Source organism: Fulvia fulva, chromosome 3, assembly GCF_020509005.1.
Source record: "Fulvia fulva chromosome 3, complete sequence".
Classification (NCBI taxonomy): Eukaryota; Fungi; Ascomycota; class Dothideomycetes; order Mycosphaerellales; family Mycosphaerellaceae; genus Fulvia; species Fulvia fulva.
Window position 1 is genome coordinate 4,203,628 of NC_063014.1, and position 25,643 is coordinate 4,229,270.

The following is a 25,643-nucleotide window of genomic DNA, read 5'->3' on the forward strand; positions in this document are numbered from 1 at the left end:
TACTTTTTAGGGGCGAACTAGGCACTATACTTCTTTGCCCACTCCTCGCATTTCTTGTGCCTATCTTCGAGGAGGCGACAGTTCTCTTCTGTCGAGTCTAACTAGGCTAGGATGTTTATATCGTCTACGAACCCCGATACTAAGGTTTACGGAGAGGTGAGTAGGGGGATTAGATCAGACATAAATATCAGAAACAGGATAGGGGAGAGAGTAGATCCCTAAGGTATTCTAGTCTCTGTCTTTACCGGGTCGGACGTGTACCTTCCTAGGACTAGGTATGTCGTCCGTTCCTAGAGAAAGGAGTAGACGAATGTCGTTACCTACTAGGGGATGCCTTTCTGCTATAGGATATGTATTAGCCTTTAGTATAAGACGTTATCGAAGGCTCCTACGGTATCGAGGGATAGTAAGGACGCCGCTTAGTTCCTGCCGTAGTGCTAGAGGGTCTGAATTTACTCCGTAATTAGCTCTATTACTATTAGTGTCGATCGCTAGCTTCTTCCCCCTATCTTTATTACTAGGAGTACGTAGTTGTCCTCGGCTAGCTACGTAAGTCTCTAGGCTACTATCTTTTCTAGGACCTTCCCTATCGTGTTTAGAAGTGCGATTGGTCTATACGACTTGGGCTAAGTATAGTCCTCCTTCTATAGCTTACGTAGCACTACTGTCATAGACTCTCTATACGGCTTCGGGTGATACCCTAGCCGTAGGTACGCGGTAAGCAGGTCTACTAGGCTCGGCGCGATCTCTTCTCTATACTCTTTTAGTAGTATAGTTAGTATCCTGTCTAGGCCTAGGGCTTTCCGTCCTTTTAGCTTACTTATAACTCCTGTTACTATATTAGAGCTAACCGCCTAATCTATGTCTAGGGGTCCCGGGTATATACTCGGGTCGATATCCGTAAGGTCTGCCTCTACTTACGTCGAAAAGAAATAGTCGGCTAATACATTTGCCTTATCCCGGGGCGTAGTCTAGGCGATCCCTTCGCGGTCTACGATTAGAGGGAAGTAAGGGGTTCGTTACTCTTTAGGTAGTCGTACCTATTTAGCTAGTCTCTATATCTATTCCGGGTTTTCTATAACGAGCCTAATCGTCGCTCTCTAGTCCTATAGCTTATCGCGTCTTATCTATACCTTCTTCTCTTATATCGCGCGATAGTATTGCTCCTACGTCTCTTAGGTATACTCCTTCGTCTACTATCGCCTTGCCCTTCTAGCCTCCTTTACCTTCGTAGAGTATTTAGGGGTCTAGAAGGCCTTCTACTATATTAAGGGCCGGAGTAACGGCGTATATTGTTCCGCTACCTACTATATAACCGAGGTAATCTGTTCCGCTACTTAATCTAGCTAAGCTATCGTCTCGAGTTCCCTATACTACGGTAGGTTCGCTATTAGGAAGTCTCTTATATCGTCCTAGCGTACCTTCTTCTAGTTACGGCGTAGTTCACTTACTAGCTCCTCTATCGCCTTCACCCCTAGCGTCGTTTAGATAGGGATATAGTCTAAGGAGGCTTCTAGCGCGTAGTTTGGTCGGCATTCGACTAGTCTCTTTTCAAGTTCTTATAATAGAAAGTATAGGTCGATCGTACTTACACTTATACGGGCCTTCTACGTCTCTATTCCCTTTGGTATTACTAAGGCCATTCCGTAGCGTACGGTTATATCTAGTAGCTTTTCCCCTAGAAACGCGTACGGGAGAGTGAATTCGAGTCCCTACCGTAGGTAGTAGAGGTTAAAGTCGCCGAGGAGTACTTGCTTTATGTCTTAGCTTAGGGTCCGCTCTAGGTAGGCGAGGGTTCCTAGTTCCCTACTCGTCCGACCCCGCGGTAGCGGGTTATAAACGTTATGGATCTAGATAGGGCCTTGTGTCGTGTCGATCTAGATTGATATTATGTCTCCTAGGTTGCCCTACTACGGTAGTATAACCTTCTACGACTCAAGGTCTATAGTCTTGCTTACGTATATATATGTCCTCGGGATAACACCTCGTTAGCCCGCGATTACGGTATAATATCTCCGGTCATTACAAGTGGCTAGGAGTCCTTCGTAGGGGTTGATCTATAGTTCCTATACCGCGATAACGTAGTGCCGTAGCGGGTCTAGCTCTTATAGAAAGTGGCGCTAGACCTTGTCCCTACTTTTGTTTACGTTATACTATACGATAGTAATGTCGTCGTATAGTATTATTCGTTATCCGTAAGGTCCATTTCCGTACTAACCTACTATATCTCCTAAGCCTATATCTCGCTGTCCGGCTAGCCCTAGAGCCGCTAGGGCGCCCTAAAGATTCGCATTTAGCCTAGTTCGTTAGCGGCCCGGTTAAGGTGTCGAGGCCTACCGGGAGGTAGATACGTTTACGGTTAGGTTCCCTTGTTCGTCTCTTCTACCCTCTTCCTTTTACTCGGTTCGAAGCCCTTATATACGGTAGGTCCCTCCTACTACCGTTAGGGGTACCTAGCTAGTATAGAAATCCTTACTTGTCTCGCTCGTTCTTATGCTACTATTTTAGTTAGGTATTAGCTTGAATACGCTAGGTGCCTTCTGCCGTAGTATATATACCTACTCTCCTTTTTTAGGCATTCCCTTCCCTAGTATAGGCCTACGTAGTAAGGACACCTTAGGGTCTTCTCCCCGCATTTTAGGGCTATATGACCGTACTATTAGCATTGGAAGCATTATAGTACCCTATAGCTACTTTAATAGATCTCCGTGTCTATTCTCTCGTAGTTCTAGAATAGCCTATTATCTAGTATCTAGTTAGCTTGTTCCGCTATCTCTACCTAGATAATTAGCGATAAGTATGTCTTTTCCCGGTCTACTGTCTTATATAGCTATACCGCCTTCGTTAGTCGTACTCCTACGGAGGTGTTCTAGTTCTATACTTAGAGGTAGAGAAGGTCTTCGACCTTAAATGTCCTAGGGACCCCGTAGGCGATGACGGTATACTGTTAGTAGGAGACTCGTACCGACTTCGCGACTTTAGTAGTCTAGTCCTTATAGGTCTCTAGCTTTCGTCTATTAGACTCTTATACGGTAAAGAGTCTCACTACGCCTATTGCCTCTACCCTCGCTCTAACTACCTCCTTTTGGCCGATTCTATCGACAATCTCCTTACTTATTAGGGCTACGATTTCTTGTTTTTCCGCCGGATTAGTAATATATAGGCGTACCGCCTTACTTGCCTTCGGAGGGGGTTAATTCTTACCTACTACTACTATTGCCTATATAGTTAGTCTCTAGGCTACCTTCTATGTTACTTATTAGATTGTTTTCGGGATTTAGTGTAATAGCGCTTTTAGCGCTCCTAGTAGCTGTGCTATAGTGTTCTTATATGTCCGGGCTAGGTGTTCGCTATCCCCTAGTAAGTCTTCCGCCTCCGTATATAGGGTCGTCCACGCTATATTGTTTGTCGTTAGCCTCTACTTTCTATATAGTAGGCCTTGGCTTGTGTCCTAGGTTTTTCCTTAGTCTGTTCTACGGTTTGACTCTTAGTATAGAGTATTCGTAAGGCTGTGGCTCTCGTTAGTTACTATCCTTTACTACTGTTTAGGGTCGCGCTTCCTAATTAGGCAGTTGTCCTCCGTAACTCCGTAACTCTAGGGTCTGCCTTTAGGGGAACGGAACCTTAGTTTTAGGGTTCTTTATACTACGATTGCGCCGCCGCTAGCGTAGGCGGGTCGCTACTACTTGAGTAGATTGCTCGCCTTAATAAGGGCTGTCGAATAAATAGTCCTCGTCCGCTATAGGTATCACCTTTACTCTAGCCGGAATATATAGTCGAGGCGATTATAGATAGTAAGTAGACTAGAAAGATAAGAAAGTACGTAACGTATACTATCCGCTAGGTAGGCGGTACTATTAAAGAGGTACCTTATAGTAAGTTAAAAGGTAGTATAGAGGAGGTGATAGCCGACTATTACTATAAGAACCTATTAGCGGCCGGTCTACTACCTAGCTTACGGAAGCCAAATAGTTAGATACTAGACGACCCGGATATTATAGATAGTAAGCCTATAACGCTAAAGAATCCGTTACCGATAGTCGACCCTACGACGCCCGCGTAATATAGATATAACTTAAGGTAAGCTAAGGCTTAATATATAGACAGCTTATCTAAGGTATACTACGGTAGAATATAGACTCTCGACTTAAGGCTTACTACGGTAAGATATATAGTCTCTCTACGGTTAACCTAACGTAGGATTAGTTAAGCGTTATATAGATATACCCTACGTCGATATATTTCCGCGTCTAAGGGCGTACGGCGGTTTAAGAGGGGGGATAGTATTACAATTCACCTCGTAAGGCTATACTTAGTATTACTTTACCTCGTACGCTAGCGTACCCGGACCCTAGACCCTAACCTCGGCGTTTACTTTATCGCGGCTTTACGACTTTCTTATCTTCTCTTCTTCGTAGAACTTATTCGATACTAAGGTGTTTATACGTTTTCGCCCTATATCGCCTTATCCGTATTAGAAGGTACGTAGCGCCGGATAATATTATATAATAGGGCTACCTTAGGTACTACCCGTAATATCCTTAAGAGCCTAGTATTTCGCTCTAAGAGTAGTCCGGCTATATATAAGCTCTTATCCTAACTTAGTCGTTATCCGGAGAAGGTAGGTAATAAGCTTTAATTGTATAGTAGTAAAGATATTATATATCCGTTACCTTTAGTCTATATCTATTTATTATAGCTTAATAAGGTCTCTCGCTATAGCGTCTCCTACCGTATACGCTTATTAGATTTCCTAAAACGTTAAGTAAGTAGGCTCTATTAGCCCGTTACTTAGTTAGTAAGAATCTATATACTTCTAGATATTTTAAGATTTAGCGTAGAGCTCTAGCTAACGGTTAAACTTATCCTATTAGTTATAGCTCTTTAGAACTACTGTACTCTAAGGTAGGGTACTAGTTACTACGGTCTCGGTAGTTACTATAACTATAGATAGAGAGGCTAGTAAAAGTTCTATACGGGTTTACTAGGCCTAGAGGTACTACTATACCGGTTATAATAGTATCTTTTTTAATATATATATATATATATATATTGTTTATTAAGCTGTTATAGTACCTCCTAGCCTATCTAGCTATTCTACTTACTTCTGTCTTACGAAGAGGAAACCGCTCGCGGTAAAAACCCCTCTCCTCTCCTATACTACTATTATCCGTTATTTGCCTTCCCGCTTTCCTTATAGAGGGTATACTAGTGTTATAGGCCTACCCTAATAACTACCTTGTCTACATCCCCTTAGTCTCCCTCCTCTTCTCTATCTACTCCTCCGTCTCGTTAGCTAGTTTAAACTAGGCAAGGTATCCTTATCTTAGGACCTAACGTACTATTCTCTATAGGTCGCTCTTATTCGTAAAGATCGACTAGTAGTCGCGTCTAGCTGCTCTCGCTCTCTATATACTCCGCCCTTCTACCTACTATAGGTACCGTATAACTATATATTCCGGATTCTACGACGGGTAGCTATACTCGTACGCTAGGTTATCTATATCTAGGACGTTCCTCCTATATAAGTAAGCCCTAAGCCCGATATATTCGGACCGGATTTAGATTATTACGCTTGCTTCTACCCTTATAAGGTCGCGGTATAGGAGGTAGTTATATCTCTAGAAGGTTCGTAGGGCTAGGGGGCCTATTCTCGCTAGCGGGTTACTATTCTATTCCTATTCCTATAGGTAGCCGGCTACCTACTCTACGAGGCTCTAGGACTTTCCCTTACTCCCCTTCTTTTCCCGGGTTCTTCGTTCCTCCTCCTCCCTCGCTAGCTACTCCGGCGTTACTTATACTTTCCTAAAAACCCGTAAGTCGTCCCGCTTCTAACTCCCCCTTACGTACGGTCCTATATATAGCCGGCTATATCTCTATACGATTCGTACTGTCTTATCGTAGATAGTTTGCTATACTAGGTACTCTATCGTCTTCGCCGTATATTAGATCCTTATCCCTTAGATATAGTAACGGATAGGTAGTGTCCCGGTCTCTATCTCTACTACTCTCGTCGGTATAGTCTTATACGCTCCGAGAATTCTCCCTAAGTTACCTACTTAGGTTCGATTAAGAGGCTATTTAATCCGTCGCGGTACTAGCTTATCGACTCCCCCCGTATCCTAGATTTATACCCCGTAAAGTATCGCTAGTCAAACGATTACTATATAGATAGATAGATTTGTTATTCCCCTGTTCTAGGACCCTATCCGGCCTATATAGGTATATATCTATTGTTATATACAAAGGGAAACCCGAATAGGTGAGAACCCTTCCCGCCCCTGACTACTCCTTATCTAGATTAGCTTTCCCTCTAAACGTACGTAGTCTATATCACTACCCCGTTAGCCCCCGCTCCTAGCCGGTCTCGTCGCGCTACGTCGTGTCCTCTCTTCCTATACTGCTCCTACTAGGCGGTACTGTTCTAGCTAGCCCTTCTCTAGTATCTAGTTCGTAATACGCCGTAGGTCCTTAGCGTTGTTAAGAAGTGCCCTAATCGTCCGGTTCCTCGCCTTTACTATCTACTCCCCCCTTCCTAGCGACTACCTCGGACAGACGAGGAGTGCGTACCGTACGTTCTAGGAGCGATAGCCGTAGGGGTAGCTAGTATTCGTGTATCCTAGAACCTTCCTCTATAATAGGTACCCCTAGAGGCCGATGTGTTCGCTTGGTAGTTAGGTTACTATACTACTCTATACCCTCGTAAGGCGGTAGTAGATAAGCTTCGGGGGGTGCTTAACCGCGGATTTTGTAGCTAACTATTCCTTAGGTTGTCCCGCTAGCTAAGGGCGTCTACTATGCCCTACACCCTAGTTGTTCTACCTCTCTCTCTATAGTTACTCTATAAACGACTTCTTACCTTCCTATCGTATTACTAGCTATTCGTCCCTTACCCGGTAGTTCGGCTCGTTTCCGGGTAGAATGCCCTTATATACTAGTACTAATTCGCGGGCCCTTACGACTGTACTAGCGATGACCTTCTATACTAGGTACTATGCCGACTTGCCTAAGTAGGAGGTCCGTAGTCCCTAGATATATAGGTCGATCGGCGGTATAGCGGTCTCGTGCTTAAGTATCCTCGTTAGTGTCGACTTATATACCCCGGTGACCTTCCTTAGGCATTAGTTTTAGATCTTCGCTAGCGGCGCGACGAGTCCCTTCGATAGGTAGGCCCTCTCGCCTAAGGACTATACTTAGCTACTATAGGTAAGGACTGGCCGTATAATAGCCGTATATAGAAGTCGTAACTACCGGAAGTCCGCCCCCTATATAGACGTAGTAAGCCTCTAGTATAATGCTATATTCTGTTTAGCTTTCCGTAATATTGCCTATACGTACTTCCTCTACCGTAGCGCCGGGTCTACCTATAGTCCGAGGATCCTAAGCTGATTTGCCGGGTTAGTCGTATGCCCCTATATCTAGTAAGGAAGGAATCGTATTTAGTAAGCTAGCTACGAGATAAGGTAACAAGTCTTAACCGCGCTTTCCTACTTATCTAGTACTACCGTATAGCCTCGTTTCGAGAGGTTAGCCCGGAGTAAAAGCTTCCCTCTACGCCCTCCCTCCCTATTCACTCCTTAAGCTAATAACTACCTCTATAGGCCTAAGCCCTTTAGTGCTCTCTATTAACCGACATACGTATCCGTCCTCTCGGGCTATATAGACAGTGTTAGCCGTCGCTACTAGTGTATACTACGCCCTAGGTTTTGACGCCCTTCGCGTTACCGTAGCCTATCTCTAGAAAGCGGCCGTCTATACCTCGTAGGTTTGCTCGGGGCACACACTACGCCGGGTAGCGTACTCTATACGTTTCTACCTACTAACTAATATAAAGTTCCTTATTACCCTACCCTCGATCCTCCCCGATTATAGAACTAATCTACTTGTATTATACGTCTTTTCTCCGTCCTAATAGCCGTCTTTTCCTTACTTAGGCTATCGTCTTTTCCTCGTCGCAATCTACTATATTAGACTAGGTACGTTGTATAGCGGGACAGGTAGTGCCTTAGGCAAAACCCTCGTTCCTATACCGGGTGTTTAATAGGCCCTTATAGGCTTCGTCGCGTGTCCACCTACCTACCGTATTACCCGCTAGCAAACACTAGATTGTTTCGTAGTCCGCTCGACGCCGTTATATAGTCCGCTTAGTTGTTGTTCTGTAGTCCGCTCGTCTAATGTTCGTCGCTTAGCCCGCTCGGTTTACGGTCTCCGGAGGTGAAAATTCTGTACTTATACTAGAGGTGTCCTATCGAGCGTATAGGCCACGGTTCCGCGCCCTTCTTATACGTAGAAAGAAGAGGGACTCGCTCCCGACACGAGTATACGCTCGTCGGATAGTTTTTATACCCGTTTTACTAGTAGTCCTCTATTCGCCGCGGCTTCGCCTACGTTACGCGCCCGTCGCGCCTACGACGCTCTAGCGTAAGAATACTTGGCTCTCTCGTAGCTAGACGAGAGGTTCGTAGCCGACACTACGTATAGGTGATTCTCGTCGTCGACTACGATTACTATATATATTATTCTTACTTTATCGAAGGTCGCCCCCTACGTTAACTTAGTAAGACGTGTTATTAATGCCTCGTTTACTTATAGCCTGTTCTAGGCCTTCTTAATCTATAGGTTCTAGCTAGATTCCTAGTACTCGGAGTTCGGGGGAGGGCTTCGTCTTGTATCCCTAGATTGTTATAGTTGCCTATATATTATAGTAGGTCCTCGCTTTACTAAAGTGGATTAGCTAGTATTTCTCTAGGGCAAAACGGACGCCGTAGCGTCTAGCCTAGTCCTCGTATACTCTATATCTCTCCGTAAGTAGTCTATAGTTTTCCTCCGTTATCGCGGACTAGGCTAGGATGTTTATGTCGTCTATAAAGCCTAACGCCGAAGTCTAAGGGGACGTAAGTAAGGAGATAAGGTCAGCTATAAAGATTAGGAATAGGATTGGCGATAGCGTAGATCCTTAGGGGATTCCGGTCTCTACGTATACCCTTTCGGATTTATACCTCCCGAGGACTATTCTCGTAGTCCTCTCTTTAAGGAAGGAGTGTATAAATTTCGTAGCCTATATAGGGACTCCCTTCTATCGGAGTATATAGAGTAGTCTTTCGTAGGAGACGTTGTCAAATGCTCCGGAGATGTCTAGGGAGAGTAGCGATACTATTCTATTCCGTCTATAGTACTAGAGGGTTTAGATCTATTCGGTTATTAGTTCTATTACTATAAGGGTTAAGCGGTTACTTCTCCCTCCTATCTATATCTCCGGGAGGATATTGTTCTCCTCGGGTAGTTCTATAAGTCTCTAGGCTACTACCTTCTCTAGGATCTTCCCTACTATATTTAGGAGCGTAATCGGTCTATATAACTTGAGCCTATTATAGTCTTCCTTCTATAGCTTCTAGATAACTACTATTAGGGAGTCTCTATACGGCTTCGGATCGTAGCCTTTCCGTAGATAAGTAGTAAAGAGCTTAGCTAGGCTCGGGGCGATTTCCTCTTTATATTCCTTTAGTAGGAGGTTTAGGATTTTAACGGGCCCTAGGGCCTTTCCTCCCTTAAGCTGTTCTATAACGGCCTTAACCTCGCCTAGCTAGACTGTCTAGTATATGTCTAAAAGTTCCGGGTACGACGTGCCTACTATATCCGTTAGGTCCGCGTCGACTTATATTAAGAAGAAGTAGTCCGTAAACGCCTTCGCTTTTACCTCCGGCGTTAACCTTAGCGTCCCCGTTATATCGACTATAGGCGGGAAGTAAGGCGTCTTCTCTATCCCTCTAGCTCTCGCCTACCTCGCTAGTTACTATATCTAGTTAGGATTCTCTATTACGAGCCCTACCGTCGTTCTCTAGTCTAGCTATTTATCCCGACGTATCTAGGCTTTCTTAGCTTAGCTAGCCCTTTAGTATACGTCCTATATTACTTATATATACTCCTTCGTCTACTCTCGTCTAGCCCTCCTCGCCTCCTTTACCCTTTCCGCGTACGCCGGGGTCTAGAATAGCTTCTATCTTTAAGAAGGTCGAATATAGGGTATATACTGACGAGCTACCTCCTATACGACTATTAATATCCGTTCGGCTTCTTTATCGAGCTCGGCTTCTTATTCTACTTCTGTTCCCGTTTCTAGTCCCGTATTTGCTCTATTACCGTATAGTCGTACCGCTAGTTCGTCTCGGATTTCCTCCTACGGGGCCTTCTTCTAGTTTAGGCGTAGCTCCGCTATAGGTTCCTCCTCGACTCCTACCTCGATTATTATCTAGATCGGGATATAGTCTAATCCTACTTCGAGTAAGAGGTTCGGGCGGTACTTGTCTAGTCTCGTTACTAGCTCTCTAAAGAGGAAGTATAGGTCAATCGTACTTACGCTTAATCTCGCCTTCTACGTCTCTATACCCTTTAGGATCGGTAGTTCTATATCGCGGCTCGCGGTGATTTCTAGTAACTTGCCTCCTAGGTACACGTATAGGGGGGTGAAGTCTAGAATCCTATTACGGGTAGTAAAGGTTAAAGTCGCCTACTAGGACTTAGTATATATCCCCTTATTCGAGTATCCGGTCTAGCGTAGCTAGGGTTCCTAGGTCTCTACTCGTTCGTCCTTATAGAGGAGGGTTATAGACGTTATAGATTCGGACGGTTCCCTAGCCTATTACTATTTCGATTGTCGTTATGTCCCCCTAGTAGCCCTCCGGCTACAGTACGACCTTCTATACTTCTATACTAATAGCCTTACTTACGTAGGTATATATTCTTAGGGTATATTCTATACCTCTACTAATTACCGTATAGTATCGTTAGTCGTTATAGGTTGCCTATTTGCTTATATATAGGTTAGTCTAAGGTTCCTATAGCGCTACGACATAGTGCTTTTAGTAGTCGAGTTCTTATAGGAAGTAGAGCTAGACCTTATCTTTACTTTTATTAACGTTATACTATATAATAGTAAGGTTGTCCTATACTACTATTACGGGCTAGCTAGGATAATGTCTATAGGGGTGCTCCGGGCTTAGGTAGTACCTACGGTTATCGTATCTTCCTCTTAGGTTAGTAGACCTTCGGCCGGTAGGGGTGTTCTAAAAATCCGTATCTGTCCTATCTCGTTTACTACCCTATTTAGCCCCCTTAGCCGTCCTAGCGGCGGGTACGTACTCGGTAGGGTACTCCTTATAGCCTCCTCCGTTCTCTTTCTTTTTACCGCCTTAAAGCCTTTATATTAAGCGCTGCCTTACTATAGGGTAGGGTACCTCGCTAGGGTGGTAATCCGTGCTTAGTTAGCCTTCCCTTTTACGGCGATCCGGGTTAGGCATTAGCTCGAGTACGCCGGGTATTTCCGGCTATAGTATACGTACCTTACTTCTTCTCGTAGGCATTGCTTTCCCTAGTATAGGCCTACGTAGTATAGGTACTTCGGGGTCTTCTCTATATATTTCGGGGCGATATGTCCGTACTATTAGTAGTTAAAGCATTAGAGTACTCTATAGCTACTCTAGTAGATTTCCGTATTAAGACGTTCGTAGTTCTAGTATAGTCCTTTATCTAGGACAAGGTTTGCTTGTTCTATATTTACTATCTAGACGATTAACGAGGAGTATATCTTTATTAGTTCGACGCTCCTATATAGCTAGACGGCCTTAGAGAAGCGTACTCCTAGCGATGTGCTCTAGTTCTATATTTGTAGCTATAGGAGGTCATTTTCGACCTTAAAGGTTCTAGGGACCCCGTAGGCTATTACTATAAATCGTTAGTAGGAGACCTTTACTAACTTTACTACTTTAGTTATCTATTCCTTATATGTCTCGAGTCTTTATCGGTCTGTCTTATATACGGTAAAAAGCCTTACTTCCCCCCTTAGCTCTACCTTTGCTCCTACGATCTCCTTCCGGCCAATTCTGTCTACGAGCTCCTTACTCGTAAGGCCCTCGAGTTCCTTTTCTCCTCCGGGTCGGTAACGTAGACTCGGATCGCGTTGTTAGTCCTCTAGGGCTAGGCCGGGTAGTATCTCGCGGCGATTATAGCCTACGTAGGGTTCTTCTATTATATTACGTACTATATAGTCTAGTAGATCGTTCTTAGGGTCTAGTGTTCGAGTGCCTCAAGTATACTAAGGAGCTACGCAATTGTATTCTTATATACTCGGGCTAGGTGTTCGTCTTCGTCTAGTATTACCTAGGCTTCTTTATATAATTCTGTCTACGCGGAGGGGCCGGGGGCGGCTAGGGTTCGTTATGCCTTTCCTAGGCCCTTAGTATATTGTCGTTAGCTATTGTCTTACTATTACTAGGTTAGTTATTAGCTTAGCTATTAAAGGGTTAGTTACTACTAGCTAGATTTCTATGTCGTATCCCCGTTTATAGCGATTTAGGTGTTCCTCGTAAGCTGCTTAATGCTCGCGAGTTAGGTATAGGATCTAGTCTCTATATCGCTATACTTTAGCTACGGCTAAGGTTAGAATTTGCCTAAATAGGCAATTTACCTCCGCGGCTCCGTAATTTTAGGGTCTAGTCGGATAGGAGGTAGATTCCTGTTTTCTAGTCGCTTTCCGCGGCAATTACGCGGCCGCTAGCGTAGGCGCGCTACTCTTATTCTCGTTAGGTAATAGCCTTAATAGGCGCTTTTAAATAGTACGTTATACGTGTCTCTAATCGATAGAAAAGCTATATTACCGTTCTTATATTTTTTTTATAATATAAAATCTACTTTAGGGCTTCCTTATTATAGTAAATATTAGTAAGCGCTAGTCGGGCTTATAACTTCTACGTTATTTATATAGGAAGTGATTATCCGGGCTTATATAGGGTGTTTTAAAAGTAGACTATATATTATATATATCTATCTAGAATAGATAAGTATTACTCTTAAAGAAGCTATATTTAACTAATTAGTTACCTAATTCTTACCGTACGTAGCCTTACGTTTTAATAATAGACTATTACCTATATATACGCTTAGATCGCGATAAGAAGTAGTAGGCTTTCGATAGAGTCTTTATTATTATATATTAGCGTCGTAGTATACTATCTTAGATATAGAGGGATAAGGATAAGGATATAGATAAGGTTAAGCCTAAGCGGAAGAAGACTAGAGCTTTATAGTAATTAATAAGAGACACCGATCCTATCGATTAGACTAATAGAGAAAGCGAGGTATAAGAGCTTCTTTAAGAGAGATTAATAAGTACGTTAATAGATTATATAACGTATACAAGATAGCGTTTAAAAAGCTATATCTTTCCTTAATCATAATATAGTATATAGCGCTATAAGTTCTAACGTACTTTACTACCGAGCGGGCTATACTACCGAGCGGGCCACTTTTACTAAGAACTGGACCACTTCTATAGATATAGCTATATAACCACTATTATAGCGTATATTATCTTCAAACGAGGCCAAACTGACCTTCGCTGTCTAGGCTACGAAACGCGACGCGATAATCACTAATCGACTTACTATAAAGGTATACGACGCGTCTCGAACTATACTAGGGTATCGATTGAATAGACGACCTCCTCGGGGTAACTACGAGCCCAATTTGGAGAAGCTTATAGAGCTAGAAGAGAGGGTAATACTTGAGTACATACTCGAGCTAGATCTTAGAGGTTTCCCGCTATTAAAGGCTAGTATACGAGCAATAGCCGATTTATTACTATAAGAGAAGGGTCTTAAGCCCGCTAGTCTCAATTAGACAGACAGGTTCATTAGGCGGTATCGTGAGCTAAAGGTTCGTATAACACGTAGATACGATTATTAGCGAGCCCTAATAGAAGATCTAGACGTTATCGAGAGGTAGTTCTTGCTTATACGTAATATAAAGGAGAAGTATAGTATCCTTAACTAGGACACCTACAACTTCGAGGAGACAGGGTTTATAATAGGTGTTATTACGTCTTAGAGCGTCGTTACGGGTTCAGAAAGGCGTAGCAGAAAGAGGAAGATCGTTCAATAGGGCAATAGAGAATAGGCAATAGTGATTAAGACTATCTATATAGACGGAATAGCGCTCCTACCCTACGTTATCCTTATAGGTAAACAGTACATTAGTACCTAGTACTAAGACGGCAACTTAGGTCTAGACTAGACAATCGGGCTAATATAGAACGGCTGGACTAACAATGAGTTCGGTATATAGTAGCTAGAGTATTTCTAGAAGTATCCTATAGCTCGTACGACTAGGGTATAGAGACTACTTATTATCGATAGCTACGAGAGCTATAACTCGAAGGCATTCTAGAATCTGTATAAGGAATATAAGATCTTGGCCCTATATATACTATCGCACGCCTCGTACTTACTCTAGCTATTAGATATAGGTTGCTATTCGCCTTTAAAGAAGGTATACGGTACTTAGCTCTCGGGCTTAGTACGCTAGCGCATCACTTATATCGACAAAGTAGAGTTCCTACGCGCCTTCCGGGTAGCCTATAACGCTATATTCAGATAGGAGAACATCCTATCGAGGTTTAGAGGCGCTGGTTTGGTTCTATTCAATCTATAGGTAGTGATAGACAAGCTTAATATTAAGCTACGTACGCTAACCCCTCTAGCTCCGGACTCTACCCCTTAGGAGTCGAAGACACTACGAACTACAAAAGAATTCGACTCTTAATCGACACTAGTAACAAACAAAATGCGTGCCCGGGCAGGTTTATCGCCAACCTCGTTATAGGAAGGGGTGTATTAGCTTATAAAAGGGAGTAGAGAGATAGCGTATTAGATAGCTCTTATACGAAGCGAGATTAGTAAGCTATATAAGTCTAACGAGGCCCTTATATAGTAGAAAGTACGAAAGCGTAAGTATATTTAGTCTAGAGGGTCTCTAACCTTCGATAAGGCGTCGCAATTAATACCTCTAGAGGATACTAGAAGGTAGGAAGTGAGTAGAGAGTCGCTAGATAGTGTTCGGCTAGTACTAAGGCTACGACGCTATAAGCGATATAGCGAGTCGGGGTATAACGTACGTACCTATTAAGTAGACTTACTAGATAGCGGAGAATCTAAAGAGGAATTGTCCTCCTAGTAACAATTCTATAGAATGTCGTCGTATTAAGATACCGTCGTAATCGAAGTAGAAGTAGTATAGTTCTTAGTAAAAGTAGCCCGCTCGGTAGTATAGCCCGCTCGGTAGTAAAGTACGTTAGAGTAATTATATATTAGCGGCTTCTATTAAATCTATATAGCTTATCACCTATATAAACCGCGCTATCGCTAAATATAATATATTCGAAAGCCATTATTAAGGCTATTCTAACGATCTATAAAGAAGCCTACTACCCCTAGAATTAAGGGAGTTCTACCTTATTTGATCTAGATAGCTTAAAGTTCTCTTCACCCTATTTCTTTAGCTCTGGCTACGATCGACTTCCCCTTCTAGACTAGCGATCCCGAGCGTCGGAACCCGAACCCGAATTCAATTTGAACGTCACTTCCTACGAGGAGAATAAGAGAAGGATTTTGGATTTATTTCCTAGGATAACATAACTACTTTTCTCAAATCACCCTATACTAGGATAACCTATAGCCCTAAATAGGCGTAGAGCGAGGAGTACCGAAGGGTCGATAGGGTCTATCGAGTAGTACTATATCTAGAAGAAGAAGTAGAGCATTAGTTATAAAACTAAGGGCTTAGGCTCAAGGCTACTTCATTCTTCTAGAACAGTACTCTCTAGAACACTCTTCGATACCTAAGGGCAGTCCCCTAGCCTACGAGATAGGTTTACGTTACCGTAGGCTCTAATACTTAAGAGTTAAGAGCGACTCTCCTCTAAAGTATACCTTCTACTACTTAGTAGTTAGAAGAGTGCCCTAGTGTCGCTAGTAGGCTAGGACCCGAACGCGATTAGAAATAGAGTGATTAGATAGCCCTCTCGGCGTAGAGTTATTATAAGTCTGTTTCTAAACCGAATTGCTACTAAAATAAGGTAAAGTAGACGTCGATTCTACCCTTCCTCGCTTAGAGAATAGAGACGAACTGGGCGGCCTAGCTACGCTAATCTAACGGTCTACGGGCTTAGTTCTTACTACGAACGAAGCTAGAGGAGTAGAACAAAGGAAGATTATACTAGTCGTAGGCGATAAGAGGTCGAACCCTTTCGTAGGAATTACTACAGACATCTCGCCTCTAAAGCGATTTGAAGTAGGTAGAACCGCCTAATCGAGCGCTTTAGAAGCCGAATTAAAGCTAAACGAGGCTTATTAACTCGTTATCGAAGCTACCTCTTTAGCTAGAGGCGACCGAAAGAGACAGGACCGGATCCTCGAACTAGGGGGGCTATTTAGGACTTTTCGAGAAGATAAGGCTCTTCTAATAGTAATAGCAAAGATCGAAAAGTAAGTATCTACCCTAGAGGGGTTAGTCGCGAAGCTTACTAAGCTAATCGATAGCGGGAACCGCTAGGAAGCGCCTAAGGGGATCCGAGGGACAAATAGCTAAAATAGCTAAAACGGCTAAAAACTAACTTTTATAAGTATCGTCTCTAGGGGCGACCCTACCGTTCGTACCTAAAATACGATACGGCTACTAAATAATACCCGGATAAGACGTGACCTTTCCTAGCCTTCAAAAGGACAGTCTACTACCGAATAGACGACTATCGAGAGCCGTAAGGACTATACTAAGCGTAGGGATAATTAGATCGTTCTAGGAATTAATAACCGAAGTACTACCCCTCTCGATATAATAGCTATTAGGAACAAGGTAAACTTAACCTTCTCGAACGCTAACCTCTACCCCGGACACTCTATTCTCTTAGGAGCTCGTCGATCCGAGAAAGGGAACCTTGTCCTAATACTACGGGACGAAAAAGCGAAGGAAATACTTAAAAAGAACTTCTCTCTCCTAAGAGAAGATATCCCTATCCTCTAGGTCCTCGAAGACAGCTCTTAGTATAAGGTAGTTATCTACGGGATAGACTCTATTACCTTTAAAGAGGACGGACCGCGAAAGGTAGCCGAAGAGCTCGAAGCCTTTAATAAGGGCTTTAAACTCGCTAGTACGCCGTTATAGATTACGAACGAAGAGTATAGGCTATCCTAAATATCGGGTTCAATACTACTCGCTTTTAAAATAAGCGAGGAAGCTAGCCGAGTAAAGAAAGATAGCCTATAGATTAGTACTAAGTACCTACGAGTATAAAGAGCTCTTACGAGAGAGGAGAGAGAAGAGAAGCGTAAGGCGAAAATAACTACTTCCGAATGTTAGATACGCCCCTTCGAGTCGGTAAAGGATACGATAGGTCTATTACCCTACCGAGCGGGAAAGTAATTAAACCCGCGACTAAAGCCGTAAAATAGCTAGGGATTTAGTTTAATACCTATCTTACCTTTAAGGAATATATTTAAATCCGTTCAATAAAGGCACTCGCCTCCTTCTATAGGATGAACCGACTAGCAAATATAGAGAACGGTTTAAGTACTCGTTCTCTCCGGACTCTCTACCTAGTATACGTTAGGACCGTAGCGGACTACGGGGCGCCGGTTTAGTAGAAATCTAGACGATCTATTATTGCTCTAGAAGCGATTTACGGGAAGGGAATTAGGAAAGTCCTAGGAGTATTTCGAACTACTCCTACGGAACCGTACGAAAGAGAAGCGGACCTATTAATCCCCGGTATTCGGCTAGAAAGGCAGGTCCTTAAGTATAGCCTCTAGATAAAGAAGCTCCCTAAAGACAACCCGATAGCTAGAGTCCTAAAGGACACTACCCCGGTGGTTACGAGACGGGCTATAGAATCGGGTTACGAGCCTCTTCCGCCGAAAGAAGGGTCAAAACTATAAGGAATCTAAAAGAGACTATAGGCTTTTAAGTCGCTAGGTATAACTAATAAAGAACACCTTACCGATCTAGTAGCTTCGGCTACGAGAGACAGATTCTATAAGGCAAAGAATAAGAAGGAATATACTACGAATAGCTACTTTTCTCGGTTTAAATATAAAGAGTCACTCCCGCTATAAATAAGATACAAACGGGTAATATCTAGCGCCTACTACTCTCTACGTCTAGGATACGACTTCTTCTACGACTACCTATATTGCTTTTATAAAACGAACGACGATAAATACCGATACTACTAAAAAGAGACCCCGATCTACCTACTATAAGGGTGCCGCCTATACTCCGAAGTACGGACTAGAAAGATTAGAATTGTGGTCTATTCTACTCTATTCCTATCGATCGATACACAATAAGAAGTTGTCGATTATATCCGTACTACGGGGATAGTAACACCTTAGTAGTACCGCGAAAGGGCTACTAAACTTAAAGAAGTCGACTAGAAGTTCTAGAGCTATCTCTCGATTCTAAAGGGTCCGGCTACGGGGGAGACCCTAACGAAATTTAATACTAGGCCTAATCGGAAAGTGCCTAGGCCTAGTTTATACGCCTAAGTTACGCGATTTTAGATCTGGTCTCATTTCTACTATACGAGTACGGGTTCTAAAGTTATCGCCGCCGGAAGGTAGTAATTACTAAGCGCCTAACGCTAAATCTTAGCGCCTAACGCCAAGATACGTAAAGGCAAATAACTCGGCAGTTTCTATACTAATTACGACAATAAATAGCATATTTTATAGCCCGCTTTCTAAGGAATACGATATAATAAAGGGACCCCTCTAAGTTACGTAACCCGGGACCTAGAGCGCGAAATAGAGTTAAAATCGCCGCTTTCTCGACTTTAGAGCTACGCTCTAAGCTACTACGGCTATTTTTCTTAGGTTTTTTTAGGGTTTACGGCGTAAAAGGAGTAGGGATAATCGCCGGGGTCCGTAAGGTAGGAAGGCCTTAGTAATATTGTAAAGAAGGAACTTTAGGTACTCTTAGAGGTTTTTATCGCCGGAAGGCTTTTCCTCTACTAACGAAAAGAGAACGGTAGGGTAACCTACCTATATTATATAGTCTAGGACTTAAATAGTACGTTAATAGAACAATTAATCAATTAATTAATCTAGAGTAATTACTACTAGTACTATAGCCGGTAAGCTAGATATATTACTATTATAAGTTCTATTAAACAGGTACGGGTAGATAGTAGCGGAGTAGAGTAAGAGATCAATCTTTAACTAACTAATAGCACGAGTATGTAGCAATATATTAGGAACCAATGTGTTGATTCTATTAGATGTCTATCTAAGCTAAAGGGGAGAGAAGGTATCTCCCTATAAGCTAAGTCATCGTAGATGCCTTAGGCTACTAGATCACTTCCTGATTATTAACTCCCTTTAAGATGCTACATCTTAACACTCCTACTTATCTCGTATAGGAGGTTACAGTCTGCTCACTTCCTATTAATAGTACTTGGACCTTTTTATGACAGGTTCAGCTAGCTTATAAACCTCTAGAAGTATAGACTAGTCTTTAGTTTTGTAAACCCGTCTACAACTATCTTAGAGGTTAGGTTGTACTTAACAGCAATAAGCCTCCTCTACTAAAGTTTCCTAACAGCGTTATAGGCAATATCAATGTGCTTCGACTTGTTATAAATATATATATCTTTTACTAGGGTAAGGGCAGCTTAATTGTCACCTCTTAATTAGACAAGTCTCAAATTTGATATAGTCTCCTAGTTTCTAGTGATTCTTAGTTAATAGGAACAGTCTCCCACTAACTCTAGACAATCTATTTCTCTTAGTAGTGAAGCTAGGAATTAAGACTGCTTTGTATATACATTTATAGCTATATATTCAGCCTCTATTATAGATGTTGCTACAGACTTTTGCTTCTTGCTTATCCAAGAAACTAGTGCCCTATAGAGGAAGAAGACATACCTAAGGATTAAGACTCTGTCTGCTTTGTCTATTATATAATCAGAATTACAGTATCTAATAAGGTGTCCTTTTCTAGACTTTAAGAACTGAAGTCCTAGATCAGGGTATGATCTTAGATACCTAGTGATCTTCTTCAAAGCCTTCATGTAGTAGGTAGATAGGTCACTTACAAATGAGCTTATCCTTCCTAGGGCAAAAGCAATGTCTAGCCTTATAATTGTTACTAGCTATATCTAAGTACTATTAATACTCTAGTACTCTGCCTTGTCACACCTCTTATCTATGTGGCTTGAAGGTTTGAGAGCCTTATAGCTGTCTATAGGTAAGTGTATAGGTGCTGCCTTCTTATAGTTCATTCCTATCTTGGCTAGGCTGTCCCTAACAAAGTGTCCTTAGTCAAGTTTTAGGATTCCTCTCTTCCTATCCCTTATAACTCTTATACTAAGGATCTTTTTAGGTTCACCTAGATCTTTGATCTTAAAGATCTTGCTAAGTTCTCTTTTGAACTAGAGAACATCTATTAACTTTAGTGTAGCAATTAGAATGTTATCTATATATATAAGGATTATGATCTCCCTCTTCTTATAGATAAGTAGGCATAGATCCACTTCTGACTATGTGAATCCAATCTCTCTAAGCTTTAATACACAGAGTTAATTCTAATCTCTAGCTACTTGCTTAAGTCTATATAAGCTTTTAAGGATTTTGAACACTATGTTTAGTAGAAGCTCAACTCCTAGTAGTAGTAACATGAAGATGTCTTTATAGAGGGTGCTTCCTATAGATGCATTGTTCACATCCACTTGGTAAAGATGAAGATCCTTCTTATACATAATAGCTATAAACACCCTAAGGGTGTCCTGTCTTACTAGAGGTGTAAATGTCTCTATAAAGTCAATACTAAACTTCTGTAAGAAGCCCCTTATAACTAGTTTAGCCTTGAACTTTTTAATAGCTCTACTAATACTTCTCTTAATATCAAAGACCTATCTTGATGTAACTAGATTTGCTCCTTTTAGTAGAACAGAATTTTCCTAGGTATTATTACTCTATAGAGCATCTAGTTCCTTTTGGATTGCTTCCTTCTAAAGATGTCCCCATTTCTTGTCATTTATAGCATCCTTATAGGATTTTGGAATTGGGACCTCTTACTTATATATAATAGCTTCTACAGTTACTATAAAGGCCATTTCCTTAACTTCTTCTAGGAATCCGCTATCCTATAGTATTGAACTGTCCACTGATTACATAGCTATAAAGAAAGCTTAGTAAAAAGCAGTAAGGTTCTCTAAGAGGTCTATTGCTTCTCCTACTTTAGTAGTTAGTTCGGGCTTAGGGACTATAGATTTTAGGGCTTTCTGTTTCATGTCATAGCCCTTAATATTATAGTCAGCCTTTCTCTTTCCAAGGGATGATTTAGGGACCGTCACTTATGACCTAGTAACGTCTATTTCCTAGGGATCTAGGGAGCTTCTCTTAATTAGCTAATCGATTTTCTGAAATTCCCCTACGTTCTCCGGAGGTTAGGGAAGTTATATAAATAGCTTTCTCGGCTAAGCGACTTTAGGGCTCTCAATTGGCTGATCTATTTCGGGGGTGCTCTAATAGACGCCTAAATAGTAGGTAGATTGTCCTAAGGATACGTTCTTCCTCGGCCTTCCTAAGGGCTTCCTAGCTAGTATACTGCTTAGTAGATTCAATATTGGAACATTAAGACCTATATCACCTCCAGGCTAGTCCTTAAAGAAGTCTATATATGTATGTTGTTTAACAGCTCTTATGTCTTGTTCCTAAAAGAGCTAGGCTTTAGCTATGTTTTCAATATACCTAATAAACACTACTTCTTTACCCCTATTTATTAGCTTGTCACTTCTTACCTATTAAGGTTAGGATCTTGTGTCTATATAGACAACAGCTTTATATCCCTAAACTTTCAAATAGTTAATAGTCGGTTTGATACTATTAAAAGCCTTATCTAGTAAAACCTTAAACCTATCCTAATCTAGGCTATTTAGCAGTTTGTTCCTTATATAAGTTTAGGCCTCTAGTGCTCTAGGCCAAAATTTAACCGGCATTTTAGCCTCTTTAAGCATTGACCTTATAGAGTCCTCTAAGGTTTATATTGACCTCTCAACTAGTCTATTCTATAGAGAGTTGTATACCTTAGTCGGCTCGAGCCTAATCCCTAAATCCTTCTCCTACTACTTTACTAATACAATAAGTTCTTTTGTATTGTTAAGCCTTACTGCTTTTAGCTACGCTAATAATTTCCTCTCTACTTTGATCTTCTAGTTCTAGAGAGCAACTGGAGCATCTTCTCTTTTCCTAAGAGGAAAGGTCTACCTCTTCCTAGAGAAGTTGTTAACAATCTCAAGCTAGTATTTAAATCCTAGTCTTAAGATTAGTAGTGGGCTATATATATCAATAGATATAAGGGCAAGCCTTTTAGGTCTTCTCTCTATAACTTTGACTTTGTACTTCTTAATCTTTGCTATTAAATATACTCTACACTAGTGAAAGCTATCCTTAGGGATAGGAATAGGTTCTTTTAAGTCTGTTACCTTATAAAGATTCTAGAGCAAATTCTTCCTAAAGTGTATAAATCTTCTATACTAAAGCTCCTACTACTTTAGGTCGGTCTCTAATTAAGTAGTTACAAAGGAATTCTCTATTAGTAGTGTATATAATAAGTAATGTGCCCGTTCTTATAGGAGAGGAGAAATCTTATTAATAAATAGAACCCCCCTAAGGAGCTTTGTCTAGACAACAGTCTTACTAGAGGGGGAAATAAGAGAAAATGATAGAGGTTGAACACTTAACTACTTACTAAACTAGTTCTATAAAACTAGGTTTACTCCTAGCTTAGGTATAAGTAGGACATCTTCTAAAACAACTTTTCTACTAGCTCTCCTACTCATCTCTACATTCCTAATATAAGTGGCCAATAAAAACCCACCTCCTACTTTGATCTATTTCTTCCTTATTAAGGGAGTTATAGATCTAAAGAGGCAGCTTTAGTTAGTTATATAGGATGAAGTATAGGAGTTAAGTAACTACTCTAACGAGGGGAACTTGCCTTAGACTTCTATAGTTGGGTGAGCCACTTTATTATACTCATCATCATCAGACATTGTCTCTAGGGATGAGCTGCATAAGTCACGTGACTCTTGGGCGGAAAAACCTTTTCTAGTCTTCTTTACTTTAGAGGTATAAGACTAGGCCTAGTTCTTCTAGAGTAACAGTATGTTAGAGCTAAGTTTCTTCACTATTTTCTTAAGTTCTTCTATAGAGGACTTCTCTCTTAGTGTCCTCCTTAAGGTGTGTAGTAGAGTTCTCTTCTTCTTAATATATGTTATATTCTAGGAAGATAGTAGTTAGGAATAAGATCTAAGGACCTTTCTTGCCTTAGGCAAACTAGGGCAGTCCTTAATCAGATGATCCTTCTTATAGAGAAGGCAGGAGAGTGGTCTTACTAGACCTAAGGGCTTGACCTAGGTGGCTACTATACTATACTTAGCCTTAGAGGGATCTAACCTAGCTTCTTAAGCTTTAAGGATCTTTAAGGTCCTTTTATAATCTATCTTTAGCTAAGCTATAATAGTATCCCTAGCTATATAGTAGTTAGGTAGTAGTGAGCTTAAGAGCTAGGTCATCCTTATATTAGCTTTCCTATAATGCTGACCCTCTAGGTCAACATTAGCAATCCTTTTTCTAAGAGAAACTAGGTGTGTCTATACAGATCTAATAGTGAACTCTTTACTTATCTTAAAGGTCACAAATTGCTTTATAAGCTCATATATATAGGTTAGTAGCACCTGGCTATACTTGTTCTAGAGATATACCCACTTCTTAGTAGCTCTTCTAGATTCATATAAGCCCTTAAGCTCAAATTCATCTTCTTCTATAATCCTACTAAGGATACTGAAGTTGTATACTATATTATGTCTTGTCTATATTAGCGTATTAAGGATCTCTTTAGTTGTAGCCTCTTCTTAGAGTTTTAGAGTTCGCCCTTAATGTTGTTAAAAGACACTTCTATTAGGTCATTAATTACAAAGAATGCTAATTAGCTCTCTATCTTATATCTCTAAAGGTTGAACCATCTCTTCTAATTGTCTCTCCTAAGAATTGGGATTTTGCCTCCCTTCTCCTCTGTCTTCTCTTAGTATAAATCTATAATAAATTGGATATAATAAAACAAGGTGTGTATATTCTAAGGTAGTGGCTCAGATCCTACTAAGGCTTCTAGTATAGAATAGGAAAGTTCGTAGGTATAGATACTAAGGCCTACTTAGTATAGTAAAGAAGGAGCGGTATAAGGTCTCGGGGCTAGGACACAGGTCTGTCTCTCCTAGTAGAGCTTCAAATGACTTACTTAAAGTCCTTCATAATAGTATCTCGATGTAGTTCTGCCTATAGAGTATCTTTAAGGTATTAGCTTTAAGTAAGCCGTATAGAGTCCTTGTCTAGGTTACCTATTACTTAGTATCGAACTAAGCTCCTTAATAGGATAGACGGGGTAGACTTCTAATTCCTAGATGTTTTCTACTACAATAGCAAGGGATATAAGTAACCTATACTGATATAGGTTGCTCTTATTTATATATAAACCCGGGCTTATAACCTGTTAAATAGGTACGAGTAGATAGTAGCGGAGTGGAGTAAGAGATCAATCTTCAACTAACTAATAGTACGAGTATATAGCAATATATTAGGAACTAATGTGTTGATTATGTTAGATGTCTATCTAAGCTAAAGGGGAGAGAAGGTATCTCTCTATAAGCTAAGTTATTGTAGATGCCTTAGGCTACTAGATCACTTCCTAATTGTTGACTCCCTTTGAGATGCTATATCTTAACTAGTTCGAACTAATAATTTACCGAGCTAGACTCTATTCTTTTACTAGTTCGTAAGACCCGACCTAGACCGAAGGTTACCGGTCTTTATAAGAACCCGAACCTAATCCTAACTCTTCGGATTTAACCTAGACTAACGTAGAGTCCAGCGGTTAATAACTCTTTAAGATAGACCGGTCATTTTAGAAAGAGAGCCTTATATAAGACCAACGTAAGAGTAGGCTTAACTACGCCTAGTTAGCCTTCGAGGTATATAAGAAGAGGTTATTTCTCTACTATAAGGTAGTAAGAATAGCCTATCTAATATACTATATAGTTATTACTAAAGATAATATTAGGGTATTCTATAAGGTAAGAAAGCTACTTATATCTCTAATTAAGGTGTTACGAGACAGCCCTTTTCACGATCTACCTCGTAATATAGTATCGTCGGCCGTACGCCCGCGCGCTAGCGGCCGCTAGTACCCGCTAGCTCGATTTGCGCGACTTTGTCTTCTCGCGCTTCTCGTACTCTCTTAGATAGCTCGCGTAACTATATATATCTTTACCCGACCCTATTATAGTACTCTTGCCTATAATAGCTAGTTACGCCTTCTTATAAGTAGAGAGCTAACCTCTATATATAATACCGAGACCGCCCGAGACAGTACGTTAGTACTAGACTATACGATTAATTCGCGATAATAGAGAACGCCGACGAGGCCTCTCGACGCCCTCCTCTACGACCGTTAAGTATACGACCTACCGCCGCTACTTAGCGATAGTAGTACCTATATCGTACGCCCTCTATTTTAGCTAAGTTACTAACCGGAGACCCTTAGAACCTAGAACTTTAGAACTAGCTCAACTCGATCCTTAGCGGTAGTATATATCCGGACCGCGTAAGTAGGATATAGTATAAGTAAGGAAATAGAATAGGTAGGGATATACCGCCGTTCGGTATAGGTAGGTCTACTCTCTCTTATCTTTATATACCCGATTTACAAATTTCTATAACTAATAATACGCCTTAGTCTTTAATACGATACGAGGGTAGTAG

The 25,643-nt window shown here is 41.3% G+C and overlaps 1 protein-coding gene across 1 annotated transcript; it reads right to left on the reverse strand.

Annotated features, from left to right (window-relative positions):
* Positions 1 to 15,771: 15,771 nt before the first annotated feature.
* On the reverse strand, positions 15,772 to 16,100 carry CLAFUR5_20395 (uncharacterized protein; the record flags this gene model as incomplete). The annotated part of the gene is made up of 2 exons (XM_059463231.1): positions 15,772 to 15,815; positions 16,049 to 16,100. 2 exons carry the CDS (start codon positions 16,098 to 16,100, stop codon positions 15,772 to 15,774), a joined length of 96 nt encoding a protein of 31 aa, XP_059318936.1.
* Between the last annotated feature and the right edge of the window lie 9,543 nt (positions 16,101 to 25,643).